Genomic DNA, 24851 nt, shown 5'->3' on the forward strand with positions numbered 1-24851 from the left:
TCCCGAGAGGTTCGGGACGCATCTAGGAAAGAGCACTTGTAAAACTAAAGAGGCGACTTCGAACCCGGCGTTGATTCCGTCGGCCCTTGCCTCCGGCGGCCTCTCGGGCGCCGGTGTGTGAGGGGCTCGGCCGAATTGACGCCGGTGTGGATAGTAGAGGTATATGAGCTATAGTTTGGAAGGGTAAGGTAGGGTTCAAGGTATGAGCTGTAGTTTGGTAGGGTAGGGTAGGGTTCAGGATGATTTTGCGATGCCAGTCCGGCTTAGGTTCGTCAAGGTCGTCCTGGGTGAGGTTGTCGTCGTTGGTGTGCTCTCCGGCGATGGCTTGACCAGGTATATACCGTTGTATCGGGTGCTTGTGTATGTGTTGCGATGTGGGTGGGTTCCTTCTCCTTTTTGGATGCTTTGTGTTTTTGGGTCGCCGGACTCGTTTTCAGTGACGACAGGGTGCTCGTTTGGGCCTCCAGCTTCAGTTCTGAGGTTGCGAGTGTCGGAGTTGGCTCTCCTCGTCCGAGTCCGACGAGGTGGCTGTCGATAGGCTTTTACAGTGGCAGATGTGTTCTGGTGGACTTCAGAGCACTGGCTGTTGCGGCGATCCAAAGTTTGGGCTTCCTCGACGGATTCAGATGCACTTCAGCTCGCCGGCGAAGCTCAACGGAAACGAAGAAGAGGACCTTCAGGGATTTTATTGTAATTTCTTACCTTTTCAGGGTCCTATCTGTAATCCGGGGATGTACTGTGATGACAACTTAATATAATTCCCCTACCCTTTCGCAAAAAAAAAGAAAAAACTTGCATGTGGTAGTGCGTCTCAGTATGTGACTGTCAGGTGCGGGCATTGCCCAATCGAAGAATGTTAGGTAGCAACTAGCAAAGATCACATTACTTACACGAGTTCTTGCAAACTCACTATATTTACTTGTCTATGTCGCGCTAGCCGGTTCGTCGCTTCAGTTTGACGATCAGGGATCCGTCGCCGCCGCCGTCTGGTCCCCAGGTGCCACTGCTTCCAGCAGCCCCCGAGCCGCCGCACGATGGTTGCCTGCATCTATGGCAAGTTAATCTGCATGTTCTCATGCACATCGGCCCTATATCGTCGTGCCTGAGGTTGCAGGCTTGCACTTGTCTCGGACACATGCAGTAACTGCAGATGCATTAACCGTCACTGACACGTGTGCAAAGGATCCGGCGGAGTTGTATCAGCTGTGCTTGTGTTCTCTTGCGGCTTGTGGTTCCTCCGCTGCTGTGGCCTGTTTACTCGTTGCTGCCCGCCGACGTCTCAGCCAGCGCCGCCACCCTTGTAGGTTGCTGCAGGGCGACGACGCGGTTCCTTTGTCCAGGTGGAGGTGGAGGCGTGGAGCAGCCTAAAATCGATCGTCTCCTGTGTGTGGTCACTGTTGTGCGCTTTATCTACTTGTGATGTTCTTTCCATAAACTTTCGCGAAGTGTCCTTTGGAGTTTGGAGAGTATATATGTTCTATGCCCATCAGTGTTTGGCCATCCTTCAGTTGCGCGTGTGTCGTTTCACGCGCTGCGCTACGCCTGGGACTCGAAAGTCCAAACTCATAACGTAATCCTAGCCTGGAGAAAAGAGAATTGCTGCCGGCCGACGCGAACCTGTGCAGAATCCGGCACGCCTCCTCCCCCTGAGCTCTGCCCACCATCCGCGACCGGCAACCTCTGCCCACTGGGCCGCGTCTCGCTGCCTTGCACCGTTGCAGGGCGCACCCAACGCCGCAGCACACCCTTGCTGAGGCGTTTGGAGCTCGCGGCGGCCATGGCGCACAGCGCAGTGGTGCACGAGTGGAGGTACAGGCCATCAGGCAGGAACAACACAGATTATACGGTAATGCAAGGATTAACGAACAAAGTGGGACGAGACCATACACAGAAGCGCAAGCTCAACATTCCGTGATCAAAATACTGCAGTTGGTACATACTCCAGCTAACAACTAATGAAAAGTGTGTTCATGCGCCATCACCATGCCACATGAGCGCCGGTTCCAGACTACCAGTTAATCCTCCAAAACATACTTAAGCTACAATGTTCAACAGAGACAAATGGCTTCCCCAAGCACACAGCAAGAGCAGAGCTGCAAGGTGACTTGTTGGACGCTCACTTTGGGTTCCTCAGCACGATGATGACGGAGTCGCCCCTGAGGAACATCTTGCTGATGAACCTGTCCTTGTTTACGGGTAGAGCCTTCTTCTTACCCTTGCCAGTCTTGGGGACCTGCAAAGAAACGAGTCACAATCAATTAGATTTTCACAAATACCTTCTAGGGTCGTGGGAAAATCACAGTTTGGAGCTCAGTTCGGTACCTCTGTCCACATTTCCCGCACGTTTTCGAGCACCATGTTGCAGTGACGGTCAAACGCACGAACACGACCAAGTAGCTTCTTGTTGTTGCGGCAGTTGATGAGCACCTGAATACGTTCGGAAATTAAAGTTTGAGCTTGGTTGACTAATTGCAGACAAAATGCAGCAATAGAACATCAAATTGGCAACAAACATGCTTAACTGTTCTGAAGAATAAGAACAGAAGATATACAGCAACACAAATACTGTGACGACAGCATGAATAAGCTGTAAAACTGACTTCAGCATGCACGAAGGATACTAAATACAGAAACAAAGGACAATTTTTCTATGCACCAATGAATATTTCAGGATTTCAACTGGGAACAAAATGAAATGAGAATTAGTGTGCACAACAGAAGCCGAGCCATGTATAAAGTCATAATCATTCACCTACAGGTGTCTTACACTTGGTATGGAACCCAAAGAACAAAAACTAACAGCACTGGTTTATAGCAAAATAACTGCAAGGAAATAGGATAAAGTTCACACCTGGGTGTTGTTCTTAACACTCATCATTAGGACAGACAGAGGACCTGTGCTAAATTCCTCCTCCTCTTTCTTTCCAGCCTGCTGTAAATAATTGAAGAGCGACAGTGTTATCATTGTCTAGGTATACAGATATAGGTTAGAAATGCAACAGTCACATAAATTATACATACCAATGATTCTACTGAAAACTGGATCTTTCAAAGATATCATCACAACATCTGTGCTCATGCAGACAATGTTTCAAGCATACAAAATTTTGGTCACATACTCACATACATCCAGCTCTTGAAAAGCTGGTCAAACTAACAAATTGAATCATAACTGAAAGTTTTGGACCATTTACAAGATTCAGAATATATTTGCAGGTACCACAATATCATAAGGATTATTTAACTGAAAGATGCAGCACATAGCTTAAGTCCTTGATTACTTACTAACATTGCTGTAAGAAGCCAGTACGAATTACCGGGACCAATTTCATTTCACTTGTTCGTTCAAACAAAAAAAAAAATCCGTTTCTCTTGTGAAGCAGACATTTGCAAAATATTTTTAAACGCACACAAGTGGCAGATCCAAATTTTTTTAAGTGCATAGAAATAGCAACTTGCTTCAAAATTAGAAAGTAACAATTGAATGTACTTGTTGGAAGCCAATTCAGGGCCTAAGAGGCAAAAATTTAAAGGCTCTACCTCACAAGTCACAACTAACTAGCCTAGTTCTAGGGCAAGGAAAACAAAATGGGAAATACGAAGCTCAAAATCTTCCCATGCATCTTAACCTAAAATTTTACCTTAACGAATCGAATTTCCTATTATGATCTCTGTTGCTAAAAGCGTAGCAGCACATCCAAACAAGAGATCTGTACTCTAACAAGCACAAAGAGAGGAGCTTACATTCTCATCCGCCATCGCCTTGCCTGCTGCGAAGGGGAAAACCAAGGGCAACCTGAGTTAGCCAAGCTGACGCGCGCTAAAAACTTTAAACGCAAGAAATCAAACCAGATGCTAAAGAAAGACCCTAACCGGATGCTAAACGGGAGCTAGGAACTAAATCAGAAATCTTGCAAGCTAAAGAAAGACCCTAACCGAAAGGCGCGCCCTTAGCCTTTAGGATTCAGGATCCGTAATAGTATACGGCCCCGCTTTCGTACCTCCGCCGCGACGCCGGCGAGCTGCTCCGGGTGTTCTTGGCGCGCTTCGAGAGGCGAAAACCTTGGGATTTTTGGGCGTCCTTGCCTTCCCTCGTCTGTGTTTGAGCGGCCGCGCGGGCAGGAGTGCCGACCTTTTTTTTTCCTCTAGGAAATTGCTACCATACCGTTATGTTAAAATCAGTTTGCTAAAATACTATTCAAAATTATATCATTACTAAAATACCATTATTGTTCATCCAGTTACTTCAAAATAGCATTATGAGCTAGCTGAAGCTAACGGTGATTTCCAAATGGCGACGTCCTCCTAGCGATATCAACAGGCTCAGCGCCCTTCCCGACGAGCTCCTGCCTCCTGGTCCAAAAGCGCATCAACGACTCGCGCGCCGTGGTGTCCACATCCATGCTCTTCTGGCGTTGGCGTTAGCTCAACCCCACCCGCTAGCTCCCCACCTTCGACCTCTTCATCTCCGCCCACCTCTTGCTGGAGTACGAGGGTACCCTATACCTCTACCATGACGTTAGGTCCCGCGACGGCTATAGCAACGGGGGTGGCAGCGCAGAGGGACAGGGCGCTCGCAGAGTGAGTCTGCCGCTGCGAGGACCGCGCCATGGAAGCCTATGTGTGCAGGCTCGCCTGCTTCCTCCGCTCCCTGGAGTTGTGCCTGTGTGCTAGGTCTCTTCGCCTTCAGTTCTTCGTCGCGCCGTCGCCGGTGGCGGGAACGGGAACAGGATGGCATCGTGCCTCGCGCTCCGCCGTGTGATGGCCCAAGGTCGAGCACTTGGCCATCGACGTTGGCCCATGTGTGATGGCAGGGGGCAAGCAACAGCCGGCCACTGAAGCTGCACCTGAGCGCCACGTCAACGATGTTGGTCTGGATCTGGAGGTTGGCGACGATGAAGTAGGCGGGGAAGGTGGAGTTGGCGTCGATGCCGCTGACTTTGGTGGCGGTTAGGACCACGTACGTAGCGGGGGTGCTCGGCGGCGAAGAAGGCCTCGACGTCGGCTTGGCGGGTAAGGTTGAGCTCGGCAGTGTGGATGACAATGTCAGTGATGCCGAGGGAGAGGAGGCGGCGCAAGATCGCCGACCAGACGAGGCCCCGATGATCGACGACGAAGACTCCGGTTGAAGTGTGAAAAAAAAAAGAGTCCGACGAAAAAACTCACGGAGTTGGATGATAGTGCTATTTTGGGTAACGTTGATGAACAATAGTGATATTATGGCAACAATGTATTTTTGGTTGGTATTTTAGCAAACTAGCTTCAATATAATAGTATGATGGCAATTTCCCTTTTTTCTTAAAGAGGCATAGGCAGGGGCGGACCGACCAATAGGGCGAGGTAGGGCGGTCGCCCTACCTTTCCGGCGACGAGACCTTCACGTTGATCTCTTTGCATCGTGTATTTCACCCCAGCAGTGTTGATTCATGGCGGAGCAGGTGACTCCGTCCTACCTATAATTTTGAGTTGGGTCCGCCTCTGGGCATAGGACTACCAACTGTGCCAGCACCATCAGACTATCAAAGGCAGTTGACTTGTTGGGCTGGGCTATTTGATGGGCCTCTTGGCGGACTGGGCCCGTTGGCCCAATGGATAAGGCCCAAACTATGAAACTGAACTGCAGAACTAGCCTAACAAAATCATATTTTGAGACAAATAAAACTAGACCAACATAGAAGAAATTAAACGGTTTTTTTATTTTATTAGTAAAAAATATATATCTAAATTCGTGACGAAGAAAATTTAAACTTGTGTGATCTAAGTGTATATCTACATCATCAACCAACTAAGTTAAGATCGGTTCCTAACAAAATCATATTGAACTCCCGATAAAATAAAAGCATGTTGAACTCGATACTAAATGAAACTGCGAGTTCCTCCACAACAGTAAAGTGGTTAGATGATGCTTGGCTCCATCTACAAGAACTAATTGCACTATTTTAGTATAGTGTCAATGAAATATGTAGTTTTAATTCATTGCAATGTTCAAAGTAGCTAGTGATATGCAGTTCTGAACTACTGATGTACTAGATTTCCAAAGCGTCAAAAGCGTCGTTACGTCCAAAATAAGCCCCAAACATAGCTATGGCGGTGAAAATGGCACTTAGTACTACCGTGGCTATAACAGCTTAACGCTATTTATAGTATTGGAAAAAATGATTCAGAAGTACTTTTGGTGACAATATGCTAGCATAATTTTTATGTGCCGAAATCTGAATATGCGTAAATTGTGGATTTTCGTTGTGCATGCTGTACCGTGCAAGGTTCACAAATACGTTTGGATCCCGAAAACCGCCCGCTAGTGGTAACCGTGGTAACTGCATAGTAATTCGGTAGAAATCAATCAAACTTTATTAAATGTTTAATTTTTTAAATTTTGAATTTGAGTTTGATCGGTAATCGTTCGGTTTATGAATACGGTGTGAACTGAATCGTCCAGTAACCACGATAACTGAGTAATTACCGATGATAAATTAAACCCTATTGCAGGGCTGACATGAGTGCCTTAGGAGGCCTAGCCACAGCAAGAAGGCACGACGAGCCGTATTATGTCGGGTCAGCACGGCTACAGTACCGAGAGTTCGACGGCAAGCGGTGGGGGTGGGAAGGGAGTGACGAGAGAGCGCGGGAGACGATGAAGTCAAGCGTGAACAACAAAAAGCTACGAAGGAGAGCAGTATCAGGTGCACGCGGCGATCGTGGCAGCGAAGTCGAGCAAGAACGACGTGGAGCCACGGCACACGTGCTCGATGACCGTTAGGGCTAAGAAAAAGCTCACGGCTCACAAGCTCGGCTCGAGCCACATTGAGGTGAAGTGAGCAGTCAAGCGTGCTACGACCTTTCCTTTTTCGTGCAGTGGACGGTTCAGAGAAACAGAAAACGGAGGGAAGCTAGTGTTCACGGACGGGGAGAGGACCGGGTTCTTAATTAGATTTGGCAAGAAACTTCAAATAAGTGCCGAAAATCTAGCTATCGGGGGACAGAATCCGGCACGCAGTGACCTTGGGTTCCAAATGTGATGGTCATGGATGCATAAACTAGCGGCAGTACAACTGCGTGTACAAGTGGCATGCATGCAGGCATTCCGCGTCTGAAAAATATACGCATTCCAATTCACTAAGGCCCTTGGGGACACTAAGGGAAGAGAATGATGGGCACGGAGCATGCCTGGGCTGGGGGCAGGCAGCAGTCTGGTCAGTGAAGAGTACATGTGGGAGAATGGAGCAGCTAGCAGCCGTAGCACTCCTGGCGCTGACTGCAGCTACAATGCATGCTTGCTATGAGTTCACCAAGGCATGACATGGGATAATTGATATCTTTTTTTCTATGCCATCGTCTTCCGAGAACCACCTAAGTTTCTGACTAAAAAATGAGACGGTTTCGGACCGAGGAGAGTCATAATCCAGCATAGATGTTCGGGAACCTCTGCTGTTTTCAGTTGTAGCTAGCCCTTACTCAATGCTGCTCTTTGGCCATTTCGGAACTGGGAGAGTACAGGCAATTGCACGGGCAGTACGTTTGGGTATGCTTGTCTTCTGGGCCCCCAAAACTTGTCGGCCGGGAAATTGCTGTTGGTACCACTACTGTAAAACACCTTGTCATTTTTAACTTTCAATGAACAACAGGTTTGGAATAAGGATTATCACTGCCGATGAAAGAACTAGCAATGATACATTTTATTATCATCGGTTAATACAATGTACCAACAATGATAATTCGACATCTCAAAATGCAAAAATTGCATATATTTTTTTTGTCTAGCCTCAGCTATTACTAGCCATGCCATATGAAACAAAAAGCAACACCCAACAATATATAAGCATAGGAATTGAGCCAGCTCAGTTGATTAAAAGTATGAAGGCACACCTAGACCACACGAGTTTTAATCATCTTGGACGTGAACTTGAGTGCTTATATTTTAAAGAAAATGCATGTGTGCATTTGGATGCATTGACGTCTTGTTGATGCAGAGGTTAGAAGTTGTACCATTACCTAAAAAAAATCAATATATAAGCATAGTTTATTCACCACATCTCATTAATATCATAGTTCATTCACATCTCATTCATACATACCACATACGCTTCGTTATTTACATATAGGATCTACAAGATTATAAAATAGTTCAAGTTTCATTCACATGTCTACTTACTAGAAGGTAGCAAACTACCTAAGTCACGAGTTAATAACGAAGAAGTCGTTCGGTGGTTATGGTTATCCGGGTCATGAAACTCGCCCCTTGGATCGATAACTTAGTTATTGATGAATCCGGCGATCTATTCTTGAACGGCTATGACTTCATGGAGTAGTAGTCGACCTGCATTCAACTTGATGCGCTTTCATTAATGAATTAAAAAGGTTAATTTGTGAACATGCATAGAAACTAAAAAATAGGCATCAATATATAATTACACACATTAACCATTTTGGTCTAACACTATTTCCGGTGGATCCATGCATGACTGTACATATATATAACCCACATAAATTGTTGTCATGGTCCTGCCACATACACTGAAAAGATAAATGTAACTTCAGTGCCATGGAACAGGTCATTTAGTAGGAATTGCGAGAAATGAATATTATGCATATACCAGAAAATTGGTTCGATCAGAGAAATCATTCTTGTATGGGCTTGTCGAGCACTCTTTTTACAATATCATTTGAACGCCATGTGCGTGATTATGAATAGTAATTAAACTTATATGCAATCGAATGAAAGATTACTAGAGCAATAACAAAATGATCGAGTTTGCCTATTTAGCAAATCTACGATGGGTTAGAACTCTATTTGTGGTTTCCTTACTGAGTCCAAGACAACGAACTTGCTAATTTCTGGCTCGATGACAAGGATGATTATCAAGTGAAAAATGCATCAGAATGTGGAGATGTCAAACCCTGTATCAAATCATTAGCCAATGTCAAATCTAATTTTGAATGTAAAAGGATAAAAATGAAAATGTCAAACCATTTATCAAAATGTGGAGACAACTAGGGCTACACAATCGACTGGGATAGTGAAAACACATGCAATGTGCATGTATCACTTTGGATTGTAAATTTAACCTCAGATTAGAGCACAAATTAGCATAGCTATCATATATGGGTGGACTCAGAAATGGCACAAGTAAAACAACCACTCTGCACCTTCTTTTTATTATCTCAATGAATATATCATCTGATGATTATAAAAAAAAAGATTTAAAGTGATGATATTGGTGCAAAAATAACCACATCATCCTAGCCCACTCTATATATCTCATTATCATAGGCTAACAATATAATTTGATTGGAAATCTTAAACCCTAATATTTCTACCTACTTGTCAAACACGACCAACATGAACAATGGTTGTAGTTTGCAATGGGTGATCTTAATACAACATAGTGAATTGAAAAAATTATTCATTCGAGTTTAAAACCCATAGTGACAGAAAGAACAAAAACAATTTTACCATTAAGAACAAAAAACATAAAGCATTTTACCAGTAAGAACAAAAAACATGAAGTATTTTACCAGCAATAATAAACCAATTGTACTCTTTCTTTTATATCTATCCCTAAAGCTACTCATGACCTAATTGATTCACATCTTTTTAGCTCAGCAAGGATATATAACATGTAGAATACAAATTCAATATTTTATTTTTATTCACATCATTGTTATTCATGTTTCTTGCATACCAGAAACATGAATAAATTCAGTATTTCATTTATCTCAGTATTGCTTTCATAAATCATAATTAACAATTGATCAACATTGCAGATCATAAAAAATGCAAATCATAATTAATAATTGATCAACATCACATATCATAACTGATAATTGGTCAACATCACACATCAATTTTACTTCAATTCTAACTAAAATTATATTCATCAACATCTCACAAATCAACATCCCATCATCTTAGCATCTCATTCATCAACTAAAATTCTAACAAATTTATTTATTCATCATCATTTACCCTGTCATAATCTCATCTAACTCCAAGAAGGACTAACCGGGGTGGAGGGAGCTAGAAGGTGCGGCGTTGGTGTTGGCATGGATGATATCAGTGATGGTGTGGAGCACGCGTTGTGTCCCTCGGCTCAGTGATAGTGGTGTTGGGGTGTAGGAGCCTCGTGCGGTGGTGGTGGGGTTGTTGTCAGTGTCTAGGAGGGAACTGAGGCATCAGGGTGAAGAGCCATGATGTCAGGTGGAGAGGCTGGTAAGGATGATCCCAGGGCGGAGGGAGCATGGATGGCATGCATGTCGGTGGCTTGTTCACGCAGAGGAGGACATGATGGAGGTAGTACAGTGTTGAGGAGCTAGGGTGGCTGCGACGTGGAGTCAGGTTAGCATTGAGGCAAGCATATCTGGAGGCTGACTGCTCGTAGAGTAAAGGAGGTGTGTCGGTGTCGAGGAGTTGACAGCGCATAGGAGGACGCAATGGCAGCAATGCAGCGTTGAGGAGCCTGGGTGTCATCGTCGTAGAGTCAGGATGGCATCAAAGCAAGCTGATCTGGAGGTCAGCTACTCATGGTGTGAAGGAGACATGTTGGTGTCGGGGATTTGGCGGTGCTGTGAGGAGGAGGTGCATTGGCGTCGGGGCGGTGGCGGCGCGGTGAGGAGGAGGTGTGTCAATGTCAGGGAGATGACAGTGCGGTGAGGAGGGGTGCGGAAACGTCGTGAAGATGGTGGCGCGGTGAAGATGAAAATAGCTAAGTCAAGGGAGAGAGGAGCCGGTTCAATTGTATAGTTGGCAATTATCACTGTCGATTCATAACTAGAAGCGTCAGTGATACACTATCTGACGGTAAATAATGGATAGTTACTGTATTCGGATACCCTAAGGTTTCTTATAAATCTCGGGGCATATCTTTATCTCTAGTTAGAGGATCCCTATAAGAGAGGAAACCACCCGTAGATAATCAAGGCATCCCATAACCGAATAGGTTTATCTCCAAGAATTAGAAGAAGAAGTCTAGAGGACGTATGATACCCTCACATATATACGGAGCTGAGAGGTCCTATGGGAGAGGACCGAAACAAGTCATTAGAGAGCACCTCAAGCAACAGATGCCAAGAAGGAAGTCGTCGATTAGGTTTAGATTCATCGGGGCTAGTCACTCCCCCTTTGTAACAGGATCAGATCAATACAAGATAAATATGACGTAGAGTTGTTATCCTCAGGGAGGCCCGAACATGTCTAAAAATCTCATACGTGTTTTCCTTGTGATTCGTCTACTCAAAGTATCCCCTAATTTTTCAATAAGTTTTTTAATTAGCAGTTCACCGATCGTCGACACTATTACTGTTGGTTAACAAAAAGAATCGCCAGTGATAAATGTATTATTGTCGGTTCACAACTAGAACCAATAATGTTACATTATCACTGTTGGGTGATAATTAGAACCAATAGTGATCGTCCAAGTATAACTACCGATTTAAATTTGTTAACCTACCGTGATACAATTTTTCTATTTTTTTGTTAACTTTATATTATTTATAGTACATTATTGACAATATATTAATACAAATGAAAATTCCATATTCCTACATAATTAAAGCATGTCGTTAATTAGAATAAAAATAAATGGATATCTAATTAATAAAAATTAAAGCATATCCTTAATTAGTGCAAATTAACATGTCCTTAATTAATACAAATTAAAGTATATGATTAATTAGTACAAATTGTTAGTCCTTAATTAATACAAATTAAATCATATTCTTAATTAATGTAAATTAAACTACTTTGTTTTAACAATTAGCTCTTCTTAGTGAACACGTCATATATAGGTAGTTTCTTCACTATATTTCATAAGACTTATTTCGATGTCGACTCTAAAAGGAGGTACTCGTAAAATTGATTGTACTCTTTCTTGTTGACGACATTCTTAACTCCGACACATAGCACTACCGGTTTGTGACAAAACTGACGGTGATACATCATTGTCGGTTGGTAACAAAAACCGACAATGATAAAGGATACACTACTGCTTCATACAACTTTAATGATTAATCAGCTATTAAAGGTTATGAACCGACAGATAATAATATTTTATCACTATCAGGTTCCAACTAAACCATCACCGAAGTGATAGGCAATCACGAATTGCGATATCTGTAGTAGTATACTTCATGTACTATACATTGTACTAGTATATTGTATCCGCTCGGATGAATACTAGTAGTAGTCTACAGATTTTACACTGACTAAAGTGCAGTAGCAACGTAGTCTCCACAGCAAGTAAATGTATGGCAAGCCATACAGGGAGCCTGTCGTCCCTGCGCCGGAGAAGATCCCGGCCCAAGCTTATGTGTTTTATTTGGGAAAAAGTTTATATTATCTTTTTTAATTATTGATCGAGTCTATTTGTCCTCTCAAATAGTAAAAATAGATATCACACCTTTTCTAATTATTTAAATTGGTGTAATTTACCTTTTTAACTAATTTTGATGGTGGTTTCATCCACTTGGCAACAACTCAGTCTGTCCTGATGTGGTATTAAAAATTCACAAAAATCAAAAAAATCATAAAATTCTAAAAATACGAGAGACAATTCTAAAACATTCTGTGGGTTTTTTTTTAAAAAAAAGTCCTTTGCATCTTATTTCATGGAAAGAAAGCTTGAAAAAAAATAAAAAAATGTGTAACTTATTTATTAACCCACGTCAAGAAAAATGTTAACATACAAACACATATTTTTTTTTGTGTAGGGTGTACTTAAGAGGATGTATAAAATTAGTTTCAATTTCTCCATGATTTTTACAAAGTTCACAAGCATAAAGTGAACATGTTGTCTTTTGTTGGTTTTCTTGTAAAATTGATAATTAATTCATCTGAACTTTAAATGAAGTGAAACAAAATTTGTTGATTTTCTGGTAACATGATCTATATTATAAAAGTATTTATACTCATGAAAAAGTTGTATATTTTCTATCAGAAAAATTATTTTCTAAACCTAGTTAAATGCATATTTAATTATTTGCTAATCCAAAAATCATAAAACCAGTTTACTTAAACAATTATTTGTGTAGGAAAAGTAATAGTAGGCATGAAAATGTTAATTACAATGCTTTTCCTTAACATGCTCACTTTATGCTTGTGAACTTTGTAAAAATCAAGAAGAAATTAATAAAACTCTAAATAAAGTGAAACTCATTATATATATCCTCTTAAGGTATACCCTACACACAAAAATATGTTTTTGTATATTCATATTTTTCTTGACGTGAGTTAATAAGTTGCATGCTTTTTTTTTTCCAAGCTTCCTCTCCATGAAATATGATGTAAATAATATTATTTTTTTATTTTTTTCACATAAGGTTTTAGAATTGTCTCTAGTATTTTAGAAATTTTATGATTTTTTTTTTAATTTTTGATGCTAGGTCAACGTAACGCTGCCAACGGGATAGATTGAGTTGTCGTCACATAGAACAAAACCATCATCAAAATCAGTTAAAGAGGTAAATTACACCGATTTAAATAGTTGAAGGTGAGATATTTAATTCTGCTATTTGGAGAGACAAACACACTTTCAGAGAGACACGCATGCCTTTTCACGAAGCCGGGACGGGTCCAGCACTGAATTTGGCACTACTCCTCCATTCATGGCTTTGCCTCACTACCGTATTTCTGTCTGTAATTTCAGCATGTCCACGCGTGTCAGGCTGTCAGCAGAAAGCTTCGTTCTAATTAAGCTAGTCTCAGGGGAGTAGTCGCCGGCCTTGCCTACATTTCTATATGATCAATAGTGGATATACGGGTCCAAGTTAGATGCCCCCCTTGCCTGCCATAAGCACACGAGATTCAGTAATCCGGCCACGTTTTCAATTATGCGTGCACTGCGGCAGCACAGCAAATGATCGAATCAGGCTACCTTAATAAGCTTGTTTGATGATTCGTTCCCGGAAAGAGTTTCATCTGAGTACATCAAAAAACCTGGTGACCAACTATATGACGTTCTACTGTACTGCCTTTGATCTATCTGCATGTATGCACATTCATATCAAGATACTTGTTTATGCAGTACTGCACTCTCGTCCGGTACGTACCTGAATCTGCAGGTACGGACGTACGCTTGCTTTAGACTGCAGGTTCGACGCATTGACGCAACCCTAACGCTGCTCCTGAAGCTGAAGGTGAGGTCTGTCCGAACGCTAGATTCAGGACCATGCGGGGATTCTTGCACGAAATGGGGACGATACCATGGGCCTGCAGCTGCAGGAAAAATACCCCACTGATCCATCATTGCTTCATTACTCAGCAGTCAGCGCAGCAGGATCCACAGGCCTACTTCTTGATGTCCTTCCTTCTGCAACGGCTACATATGAAGAGTGTGCAGTGGGGGCTCTGTTGTTCAGACACTGGACCATAATCCACTGCGCGTATTTATTTACAGGAAACCTTCTACGGACACTTCATTCGCCCATCTATGTATGGTGTATTTTAAAATGAAAAAGTCTTCAAAAGTAAATTTTAACTTTCAATTTCTCTTATGATATATTATCAAGTGCTACAAAATTACCATCATATTATAAGCACTTTGAAATATAAATATATTGATACTATTTTAAACTAAACATACATATAATTTGACTAATTGTTGACCAAACTTTACAAAGTTTTAGTTTTTCAAATAAAAATATGCCTCGTATAGATGGACAAAGTGAGTAATCTCTCATACTTCAAAAATCAGTAAGATGTGTTCGGTCCGCCCGAATGATTCCTCTGCCATCTTCCGTCTCCGATCGTTATTCGTTCCTGATCGGATGCCCATGCATGCTGCCCGCCCGCCCCCGGCTTCTTTGCGCCGTGTCACATCCTGCTCGCCCTGCTCCGGAGATTGTCACGCGCACCATCCTCATCCCCACCCCTTTGCCGCCCCGGCTTCTCCGCCATCATGTGGTCCCAGAGAGCCCGCTCCCATCACATTGCACAACGCACCCCCCTCCAACCCACCGCCACCAGCCTCGCCCCCAGCTTCTCTGTGCCCCACCTGGTGGTTATCCTGCCGCCAGCATTGTCGAAAATACCGCAGCGCCCCATCCACAGCCGCCAGCCCCGCCCTCTAGCTTCTTCACCCACGCCCCGCCCTTTGGCTCATTCGCCCACGCCCCGCCCTTTGGCTCATTCGCCCACGCCCCCTATAAGTATGTTGTTGTTTGTTCCTTTCCATCTCGAAGTGACGATGACAACAATGAATGAGGTGAGCGCGATCCCTCTCGACTGCGAGTAAGCCAGGGTGTTGCGAGGAGGACGAGAAGCAGGAAGGCTAGGTCGGCGAGGAAAAAGCCAAGGTGCGTGCTCGACAACTTCCACTCCACCGTTGAAGGTGTCACTACGGTAAGGTGCTTCATTTCCCCCTTCGAATTTGTTTGCCATCTCTGGTGGTGGTGGTGTATCTGAGTTGCTTCGTCTCAATTTCCCCCTTCGATTTGCATTCATGAGGTGGTGGTGTGTTCGAGATGCTTTGTCTCAATTCGGAGGGGGCAGAGGGGCGAGCAAGAGAGTAACCTTGTCCACATCAATAATTAGATTTCCGCTCTTTGTCTTGGTTTATGTCACTATGCTATACTACATACATTATGTTTACTGGCTTGTACAATGTTCACTGTTTTAATTTATTTTTCATGAACGCTTACGCTACTCGGTTGAATGGACACCGTGTCACGTTTGAACTGTTGTTACATAGCTATGCATTACATCATTGTTTAGGTACTACTGATTTTAAATGAAATTTATTTCCTCCGCATTTTTTTGTTACGATGTACATTATAGTCAGATTGTCACTGCATCCGTACTTTAGATATACCTTCATTAGTGTGCCACTTGCGTAGCCATTCAGTATTAAGCCCTTAATGCCCCCCTCGACAGTTTCACCACTGTTGCTGGTCACCGCTAAGATTTTATCATGACTGTTCACATTGCCATTGCCATGCCAGTCACCTTGTTGCGAACTTGCAACCACCGTTGCTCTTCGTGATGCCACATAGATCACTATGATCACTGCAATGTTATGCAAATTAGTGTTGAGGTGAAGGCATCAAGTAGCCTTGCAATAATTAAATTTTGTTGTTTCGTGGGCTTTCCCTCAAATTAGTTGGGCAAATCTTGCAGTTCTAATTGCCAGCTAGAAGTTTGGGTGTGCACTTAAGTGAAGAGAATGGCCAAAACAGAAGTGATGCTGGTCTAGCTTCATGTATGAAATGAGTCAAACTTCTATCAAAACTCAGGCTCTGGTTCACTTGTTATTCAGCTGGAAGTTATTAGAAGTTCATGAAGCTAACCTCTTTCAGAATGCTTTATGAGATTGCTATCAAGCATATGAAATGGAAACCCTATAGGATAATGGAAGCACTTAAGATTTGTAGTACATCTCCAAACTTAAGAGAGCACATTTTTCACTTTTTTCCAAATATTTTTTAGCTCCAATTTTATTTGTGATAGGGAATGAAAATACACAAGTCCAATCATCTACTGGTAATAAAGTAGATACCTACAGTCAGTAGATTGTTCAAAAAAATTCAATGTTTTGTGTATTTAGAGTTTGCTTCTTGTTATCAGCTCTTTTTTTCTTGGGTTCATATGTATACAAGTTTGTGTTGGTCAGTACATACAGCAATACAACATCGCTACCACTTTAGTTTACTCAAGTTATATGTTCAGCATAATATCCCTCTCTCGCAGCTGGCACAAAATCACAACCATATGAAGTTTTCTTGTTGGATGAAATTAGAATCTCTACTGGTTGAGCCAATATGCCGGCACTGTCTTGAGCTAGGGGAACAACAATTCCTCCCCCTCCTGAAATACTTATCAATTGGGCTTTATGAAATGTCAAATAGGAGCACAAATTTTAATAATTGTTTCTTAATTTCCTTACTGCTTGGAATCTCAACTTGGTTTTCTTTTGAGGATTGCCAACTTGGCTTGGAATGTCAAACAAAGGGAATACATAACTAATCATGTCTACACCTTTTCCTTCTTATATTTTTATGACGAAGTTCATATTTAGAGAGTTTGACTCTCCAAAGTTTATTTTGGTGAAGATTCTTAGATGGGCATCAGCTGATTGAGTAGCTACTTGGGCTTACATAGGAAATCTGGACACATTAGTCCATTATCTATGGGACCAAACTTGTTGAGAATTGTCTTATTTTAGGCTAATAGATCTGATCCAGTACTACTTTTATTTACCTGGTTTGCATTTCCTTCATCAAAGCTGCGAGAATGGAGAGTTTGCCTAAAATGACATCTCAAAAGGCTATTCCATTCGTATGGCTGATAGAGTTTTTGTTATCACACCCCCTTACATTTAGGATAGTGTTGCCATATTTTTGTCACCACGGGATACTTTTTTCAGTTATAACTGTGATGTCTGACCCCTTTGTGGCCTTACAATCTATTTTTTTTCCAGTTATAATTGTAATGTCTAACTCCTTTGTGGTCTTACAATCTATTTTTTTACTTATGTTATCTAATGAAACACCTGGTTCACTTGCCCAAATACTTATGTCACATCTTATGAGCAAAAGACTACATCATAATATATTTTTATAACGAAGACTGTGATGCATCTTATGAAGAGCATTTAGGAACATCCATATTCTTTCTAATAATATGGAAGGGAAATTAAGTTAATTGGTCTTTGTATATGTCACTTGCCACTCATTAACAATCATTGAATCTTGCATAAGACACTAATATGGTCAAGGTTATTCATGAAGTCTTGAGTGGTGAATTTAGCATTAGGTTTGGTGATGCAGATCATAACCTTCACTTGTATCTCTTTTGTTTCTTAGATGTATGAGAAATCGTTTTCAAAAGGCTGGTGTCAATGTATGAAAACCTCTGTATTATGGATGTGATGGAGTTTGATTTTTTGCTTTCTATTTTGTTTAAAGGTATTGCGGAGTTGGCTTATCTTCTGAATAGAAAGATATGTTTAGGGTTCCAATAAACAAAGACACATAGTATGTTTTATTTCTTTGATATTTTTTCGCAAACCTTTTAAAATTTAACATGTAATCTTGACCACATTCATCATTGAAATAGAGCTGCAAAATGAACTTGTGAAATAATTTGTATGTCCTATCACAATGTGCAATACGTGTGATTGTTGACTTGAAGAAAACCACAATAATTGAAAAAAAAAAGATGAAAAACCCCTCTGTAAGAATGATACTATTGCCAATTAGGCAAATGCTCTATTTTATCAATGCAGATCAATTTGCAATGCTTCGTAGAAGTAAACCTCTTTGGTAAGAATGCATCTGGTGCAATGGCTAAGCGAGCACGTGCACACACATGAGGCAGGCTTCTGGTTAAGTTCTCCATTTTATCAGTTTTAAAAATTTTACAATTAAACTTAGTCCTTTCCTAACAATTTAGTCATTTCAATCGAATTTTTTTTTTTGCCACAGATTGATGTATTCTTGTAGTTTAGCCCGCTATGGTTCTACCCTGAATGATGATAAAATGGAGAACCTAGCCAGCTATGGTTAGTCATTTCAATCGAACTTAGCCATCGAATTTTTTTTGCAACTGGCGAAGATGTTTTAGTTCTTGTAGTAGTTAAGTTAGCTATGATTATGTGATTATTGAGGGCTATTTTTCCACTGGTGAGTTCTAGCTGTTTAATTGAGTAAGTTTTTGTGAAAAAAATGTTGATATGTTGATGCAATATTAACTCTTTTTTTTTGCAGGGTCTTTTAGAAATCATTCGTGCTTATTCTTCTGTGGCCGATGGCATTATAGCTGGATCTCTCATAGCTGCAACACATATACAGGTACTTTTTGATGTTTCGATTTTCATGCTACAATCCATATTGCAAATATTTTTTTAGTGCACAAACTTCTTTCGTGTTTTATCATGGGAAGAATAGTTCTACAGTGACCAAATTTTGGACTCCGGTTACGTGCAATTATCTAGTACTAGTAGTAAATATGGACTATTTAGAGAAACTCAAGCTCTTTCCGGTGCTACAGTACCTGCAAATTACTGTGCCGAATGTGGATGCAGATCGGGAAGTAGGAAAAAGCACTCCAGCTGAGTAGCTATCGCCTACTACAGGGTTGTGAAAGGAAATGGATGGCTGCAAATTTTCTAAAGGAATAAAGATGTCATATTACTGTAGCTGAGGATGACTATAAATTCGAGAAGAGATAGAAAATAATAGAAGGTATGAAATAGAATAGCTATTAAAGATTAAAAAAATAAAAAATATTATAATAGTATAAAAGATGTTATAATAAATGGATTTTTAAGTATCTAACATAAATAACCTAACTACTAGGACGTGACCGACCACACTTCAGACAGCAGTCCCGAGACGCATGCGATTCTCCGCTGCAATGATGTGCTAGCTGCAACGGGTTCTAGTCTCTAATAATTTTTTTGCTAGCGTCGATGGATCATTGGATCCCCGAATTGCCCCTGGACCTGTAATGAGCAGGCCTGCATATATCTCTACTTCTTCCACTGCGTCGCAGCATTCGACAATCAGGCACGATCGATTCCCTGCACATGCACGCTTGATGCTTCTGCTTCTGCTTCTCTTCCTTTGTAAGCAAGCCTGTCTATCTTCTTGATGAACCCTAGTATAACAAAGCCGGCCGCTGGTCATAGCCGACATAAAGTTTGCTAACATTCAGTTTAGTAGAGATCGATCGCGTACGACTGTCGAGTGTCGCCGTTAGCTAAGCAAACATTGGAAGAGATCAATCGACTGAACTGAACTGAGATACAATGAACAATAAATTCGATCTAGTTCTTTTTCCGAATCAATCGTGCTTAATTAGCCTTGATCAGGTCTTGCAAACATCAATTACAGACATCGACTTTCTAATTTCCATCAGTTAGGTAAAATCACGCATCAGCTGCCCGGGTATGTTTCCGCAGATAACGAGCTCCGGTGGGGCCTACCGCCCAAGACTTAGTATATATAACCGCGAAGTGGTGGTGCGCTCGAGTCGAGTACTCGAGTGTAGGCAAAGCTATAGCGGGATATCTCTCCATTCTGCAGTGCCACCACTGACGCGAGGAGCTAACACAAATTAACAGGGAGGAGAAGTAGAGATGGATAGACAAGATCACTGCATGGAGATCAAGGAGGAAGAGGCTGCGGAGGTGATGGACCTGACGGCGCCGTCTCGGTTCAGGAGGATATGCGTCTTCTGCGGGAGCAGCCAGGGCAAGAAGAAGAGCTACCAGGATGCCGCCGTTGAGCTTGGCAAGGAGCTGGTACGTCTTCTTTCTCCTCGTTATCTAGACAGTTGCATCATTTTTTAGCTTTGGTCATGTCTCTTTTAATCTGCTGCTGAAAGTCTGAAACAGTTGGCTCTTTTGCTGATCAAAGGTAGCTTGATAGTCTGCGCGAAGTTTTTCTTCAGCAAGACGTGCCTATGAACATTTATCTAGTTTTCGTTCTAGGTTAATTGTCATTGTTGTTGCAGCAACTCTCTGCTGTGTCTGTTCTTAGAAGAAGATGCAACATACAAGCATATATGCACCGACCACATATATAGGTAGAGCTGAATTCCAGCAGCAAAACCATATTTGCATGGATGCATGCAACCGAGATACTTCACTCACTACTGCAAAGATAATATATGCACTTTCTTTCCTTGATCCTAGAGACGAATTCGAAATTGAAATTTGCAAGTTTACATCAATTTGTGTGTAGTGCATCATATATATAGGGACCCATGCTCCTGTTGGAACCATATCCTGACTCATATAATATTGACGCTCCACTAGATAGTTCTTTGAGATAATTCCTTATGTGGCACTGAATGTTAAAAAAGTTTTAACTTTGCCACTGAAGTCACTTCTATGCTATCACTTAATTTTTTTCTTTCCCTGTATGCCATCGCTGTTTCATCCTTTGTGTGCCACTGCCGTCACCTCTATTACGACAGCAATGACACCTAGAGGATGAAAAAACTAAATTTGTGGCATAGAAGGGATCATGATCTTTTCAGTGGTAAATCGAGAATTTCAATAGCGCATTAGTTCTTTTCCATGCATTTGCTGAATTTTCATGTTCCATTGAAAAAGATATTACTGGTCACGAGTTAGCTCCTCCATGCATGCATGCTTTTGCTGAATGTTGAGCAATTTTTGGAGCTTCTCTTCCCACTTCATCTGTTTTAATCCTCTCCATCTGATGACATCGTATAGATGCAAACAAAATAAAATAAGTAAGATCACTGACCTACTAGAATTATCATTGTAGGTAGCAAGGAACATCGATCTGGTCTATGGCGGGGGAAGTGTCGGGCTAATGGGCCTGGTCTCTCGAACAGTCTACAGTGGAGGGAGGCACGTCATTGGGTATGTAAACAGTCATGATGGTCATTCTTCAGTACTTGTACATGAAAAGAATAGCCCATAACTTTGTAAAATCATGACAAAAAGAGTTGGATTGGTCGCTTCCTCAGGTGCTAAATGCTAGTATATAATTTGTCATCTCATTGTCCCTATATCTATATGTGCAGGGTCATTCCCAAGACCCTCATGCCGAGAGAGGTAACCACGCTCTCCCACCTTCCCAAAATCCTGTCATTGTTTAATCACATGCAATGATTCCCATGAATTCGACAAAGCATGGTCGATCAGATTCTTTTTTTTTTCCTAGTACTTACTTGTAATTACTGTATATCTTATATCAGACAAATATACATGCCTGCACTACTGAAGAAGTATCTTTTTGAACGAAAAATACTGAAGAACTTGCATCGATCTGTATATCTTTCTTGCTATTGGAATTAAAGAAGGATGCAATCTTATCTGCTCCTGAAAGATCACGTGGAATGTTCAATGTAAATCTTAATGTTTTCCTTGAGATCTTGTTGATCCTGACTGCTGCTTCTAGTGCCTGCCCCATTGTTCTTAAGGCTTTGATCCTTTTAAGCAGATACTTTGTTAATGGAAAAGAACAGTCACATTTTCTTTTTGTCCCCCACAACAACACCATGATTACCTCTCCTGAACCATGCTGGCCTGCCATTGCCCTGAATAAACAAATTAAAATATTACATGCATGTTGCTTGTGTGTGCAGATAACAGGTGAGACGGTGGGGGAGGTGAAGGCAGTGGGAGATATGCATGAGAGGAAGGCTGAGATGGCCAGGCAATCTGATGCCTTCATAGCACTCCCTGGTAACTTTTTTACCAAGTTGAGCCGACATGTGGTTCACTTTTTATTGTCTCTTTCTCTGCCTTGTCATGTCACATACTACACACGTAGTGGAAGCGTGAGTCGAAAGTTGCAAAGCAGGATGCATGCTGCATGGGTTTGACTTTGACCTCTCAAATTGGCTTGCCCGGTTCCGGTTGGTGCACATCCTTGTGTGCATGGCTTGCGCTTTATGAAAATTCAGGTTCCTTGCTGCTCCAATTGGGCCAGTTCAAACATCTTTTGGGTAGTGATGAAAATGTTTATCCTACCAAACTGTGTCTGTGACAAGTAATATGAAAGTTGTTTCAGTTATCCAACAAGTAGTTAATGTCTGCTCAAAATCACTAATCAGCATTCGTAATTCTGACAGAGGAAAATATTGTTCCTTCGATTTTGCAGGGGGATATGGAACGCTTGAAGAGCTGTTAGAAGTAATCGCATGGGCTCAACTTGGCATCCACGACAAGCCGGTACTAATTAATCAACTAGCTAGCTCTTCAGTGTCTGCACGTCATGCACTGTAGAAGTAGATTCATAAGCTACCACTGTCACACAAAAAAATCACAGTGCTCGATGGGGAATTACATTGGGGATCCTGCAGGTTGCGCTGCTAAATGTGGACGGATACTACAACTCTCTGCTGTCCTTCATCGACAAAGCTGTGGAAGAAGAGTTCATCAGCCCGACTGCTCGCCATATCATCGTGTTGGCTCCAACACCAAAAGAACTGCTCGAGAAGTTAGAGGTGCCTTAATTATCTGACAAAACTACTACTTCATGTTTGACGTCAGTACTGTATAATCTTCAGAACATAAAATGCATGGTACAGAGTTAGCTGTTTATGTTTCTGATGCGTGACACTGAGACAGAGAAAAAATAGCATCAGTTATACATGTGAGCAGGCAGTTCTGTGGTCGATCATAGTGGAAGCTGACATCTGCTTTCTGGTTCACAGGAGTACTCCCCTCGGCACGAGAAAGTTGCGCCGAAGATGAAGTGGGAGATGGAGCAGCTGAGCTACTGCAAGAGCTGCGAGATCCCGGGGCTAAAGGAAGGGAAGCCGATCATCCAAACGCAGCGAGGGAGCATGCTCTGAACGAGCTACTACCAGCTAGTGGCCATTATGTTTCTCTGAAGGCCTGCGCTGCGCAAGTGATGGTTTAGGAAGATTCAGAATTTGGGAGGGTGAGAAAGGCAAACTGCAGAGAGAATTACTTCAGATTGCTTTTCAGTTCCTGTAACTTCGGTACAAGGTGCCTAATGTTGGGAAGTGTCGATTGATCGATCAGTCTACTATTGGCTATGATCAGCTGTATTGGTCGTGTAGAGAGAGTATTTAAGTGTGTTAACTCGAAGGTCCAACTAGCTAATGAGCTGTGTTTTTTTTTTTGGAAAACAACTAATGAGCTGTTACATTACTGAACTATGTGCATTATTCAAGACTAAGCGCAGCGCCCTGAGGGAGCAGATGGCGTGGCGTATACACGTTCTTCAAACAGAACGTATGTTTAATTTATTTGCTCATGGCTTGTTAAACCATTCTTTTTTCTCTTTGGATCCTAAACTGATCTTTTGGAGAAAAGAGGTTTTAAGTGTTGAAAACTGAAATCATAACTGAATCAGTGGCATCCAAAACATTTACCACTGTTAGAGATCAGAAAGTTTTCAGAAGGAAAACATCAGTCCAACCATTAGCAAAAAAGAAAAACATCAGGACAATATGGCGCACACAGAACAAGAGCTGAACATGCGACTGTGCAAAACGGCAAACAGTAATCGTTGGCCCAACTGACGTCTGCACTCTGCAGTAAGCCATTTTATGCGAACTGGGCCCCACAGTTTTTAAAAAAAATATTAGGCCCAGTTTGCGTAAAATAGGCCTACTTCACACGCAGACCAATTTTTAGGCTCCGTTTGGATACAAGAAGAGTTTCATATTTTGGTCCGAATTAGTGGAATAATCTTATTAAATGGTGCTTTTGGCAAGTGATGCGAATGTTGGAATGTGGTCTATTTAAAGTTCATTCATGAGAATGCAAAGCAAGAAGTTTTAGTCCCATATTACTAGGCATGGGGATGTAACCAAAGAGTACATTACACATGTTCAAAATAAAAGTACTCTTGACTGCATGGAATGTTGGCGTAAAGCCTTGTTTTTCGTTGCAGAAGATATTAGCCTACAGGATATCTTGAAGGAAAACACCTACTTGAGCCTAACTGTTTGGTCGCAGTTCATGAGAATAGGGTATTCTCTTAGAAAGCTCATGAGAAGATATGGGAGCAGACCATAAACGCTCTGTTTATGCGAGGTTGTTTTAGCAGCCTAGTATCAGTTGCGATTTCAAGTGAAATCTGCCCACACAAAACTGTGAATTCAAGGCATAGTCCATTCATCAGTTGTGGAAAGGTGAATCTTAATATTCTAGGTGTAAGTTCAACCCGTACGGGACTTATACTAAAAGATTGGTATATTAGTAGCACTATAATACAGTGATCTTTTTCCTTCTTTTTCTAGCTTTGACATTGGTGGGGGATTGTTGGAATGTGGCCCATTTAAAGCCCATTCATGAGAATGCAAAGTAAGAAGGTTTAGTCCTGTATTGCCAGGCAAGGGGATGTAGACCAACTTAAATACTTGAGTTCTCTGACCTCTTTGAAATAGAGAAAATGAGAAAGAG

General features: G+C 41.8%; 2 protein-coding genes across 9 annotated transcripts; one reads left to right on the top strand and one right to left on the bottom strand.

Annotated features, from left to right (window-relative positions):
• Positions 1–1890: 1890 nt before the first annotated feature.
• On the bottom strand, positions 1891–4153 carry LOC133924593 (uncharacterized). 8 transcript variants are annotated; one of them, XM_062370201.1, is made up of 5 exons: positions 4002–4153; positions 3745–3767; positions 2852–2929; positions 2323–2427; positions 1891–2233 (listed from the first exon to the last, which is right to left on the bottom strand). In XM_062370201.1, exons 2-5 carry the CDS (start codon positions 3757–3759, stop codon positions 2117–2119), a joined length of 315 nt encoding a protein of 104 aa, XP_062226185.1. In that variant the 5' UTR covers positions 3760–3767; positions 4002–4153; the 3' UTR covers positions 1891–2116. The 8 variants fall into 8 exon arrangements, with proteins under 8 accessions (XP_062226185.1, XP_062226180.1, XP_062226182.1 ...); XM_062370196.1 differs by having other exon boundaries at positions 2852–2932; XM_062370198.1 differs by having other exon boundaries at positions 3745–3770.
• A 15832-nt stretch (positions 4154–19985) lies between these two features.
• Positions 19986–23543, top strand: LOC133923573 (probable cytokinin riboside 5'-monophosphate phosphoribohydrolase LOGL6). The gene is made up of 7 exons (XM_062368854.1): positions 19986–20234; positions 21229–21326; positions 21491–21521; positions 22055–22154; positions 22573–22643; positions 22775–22918; positions 23129–23543. The coding sequence occupies exons 1-7, from the start codon at positions 20070–20072 to the stop codon at positions 23267–23269; spliced, it is 750 nt and encodes a 249-aa protein (XP_062224838.1). The 5' UTR covers positions 19986–20069; the 3' UTR covers positions 23270–23543.
• The last annotated feature ends 1308 nt before the right edge of the window (positions 23544–24851 follow it).

This window comes from Phragmites australis, chromosome 7 (assembly GCF_958298935.1).
Source record: "Phragmites australis chromosome 7, lpPhrAust1.1, whole genome shotgun sequence".
NCBI lineage: Eukaryota > Viridiplantae > Streptophyta > Magnoliopsida > Poales > Poaceae > Phragmites > Phragmites australis.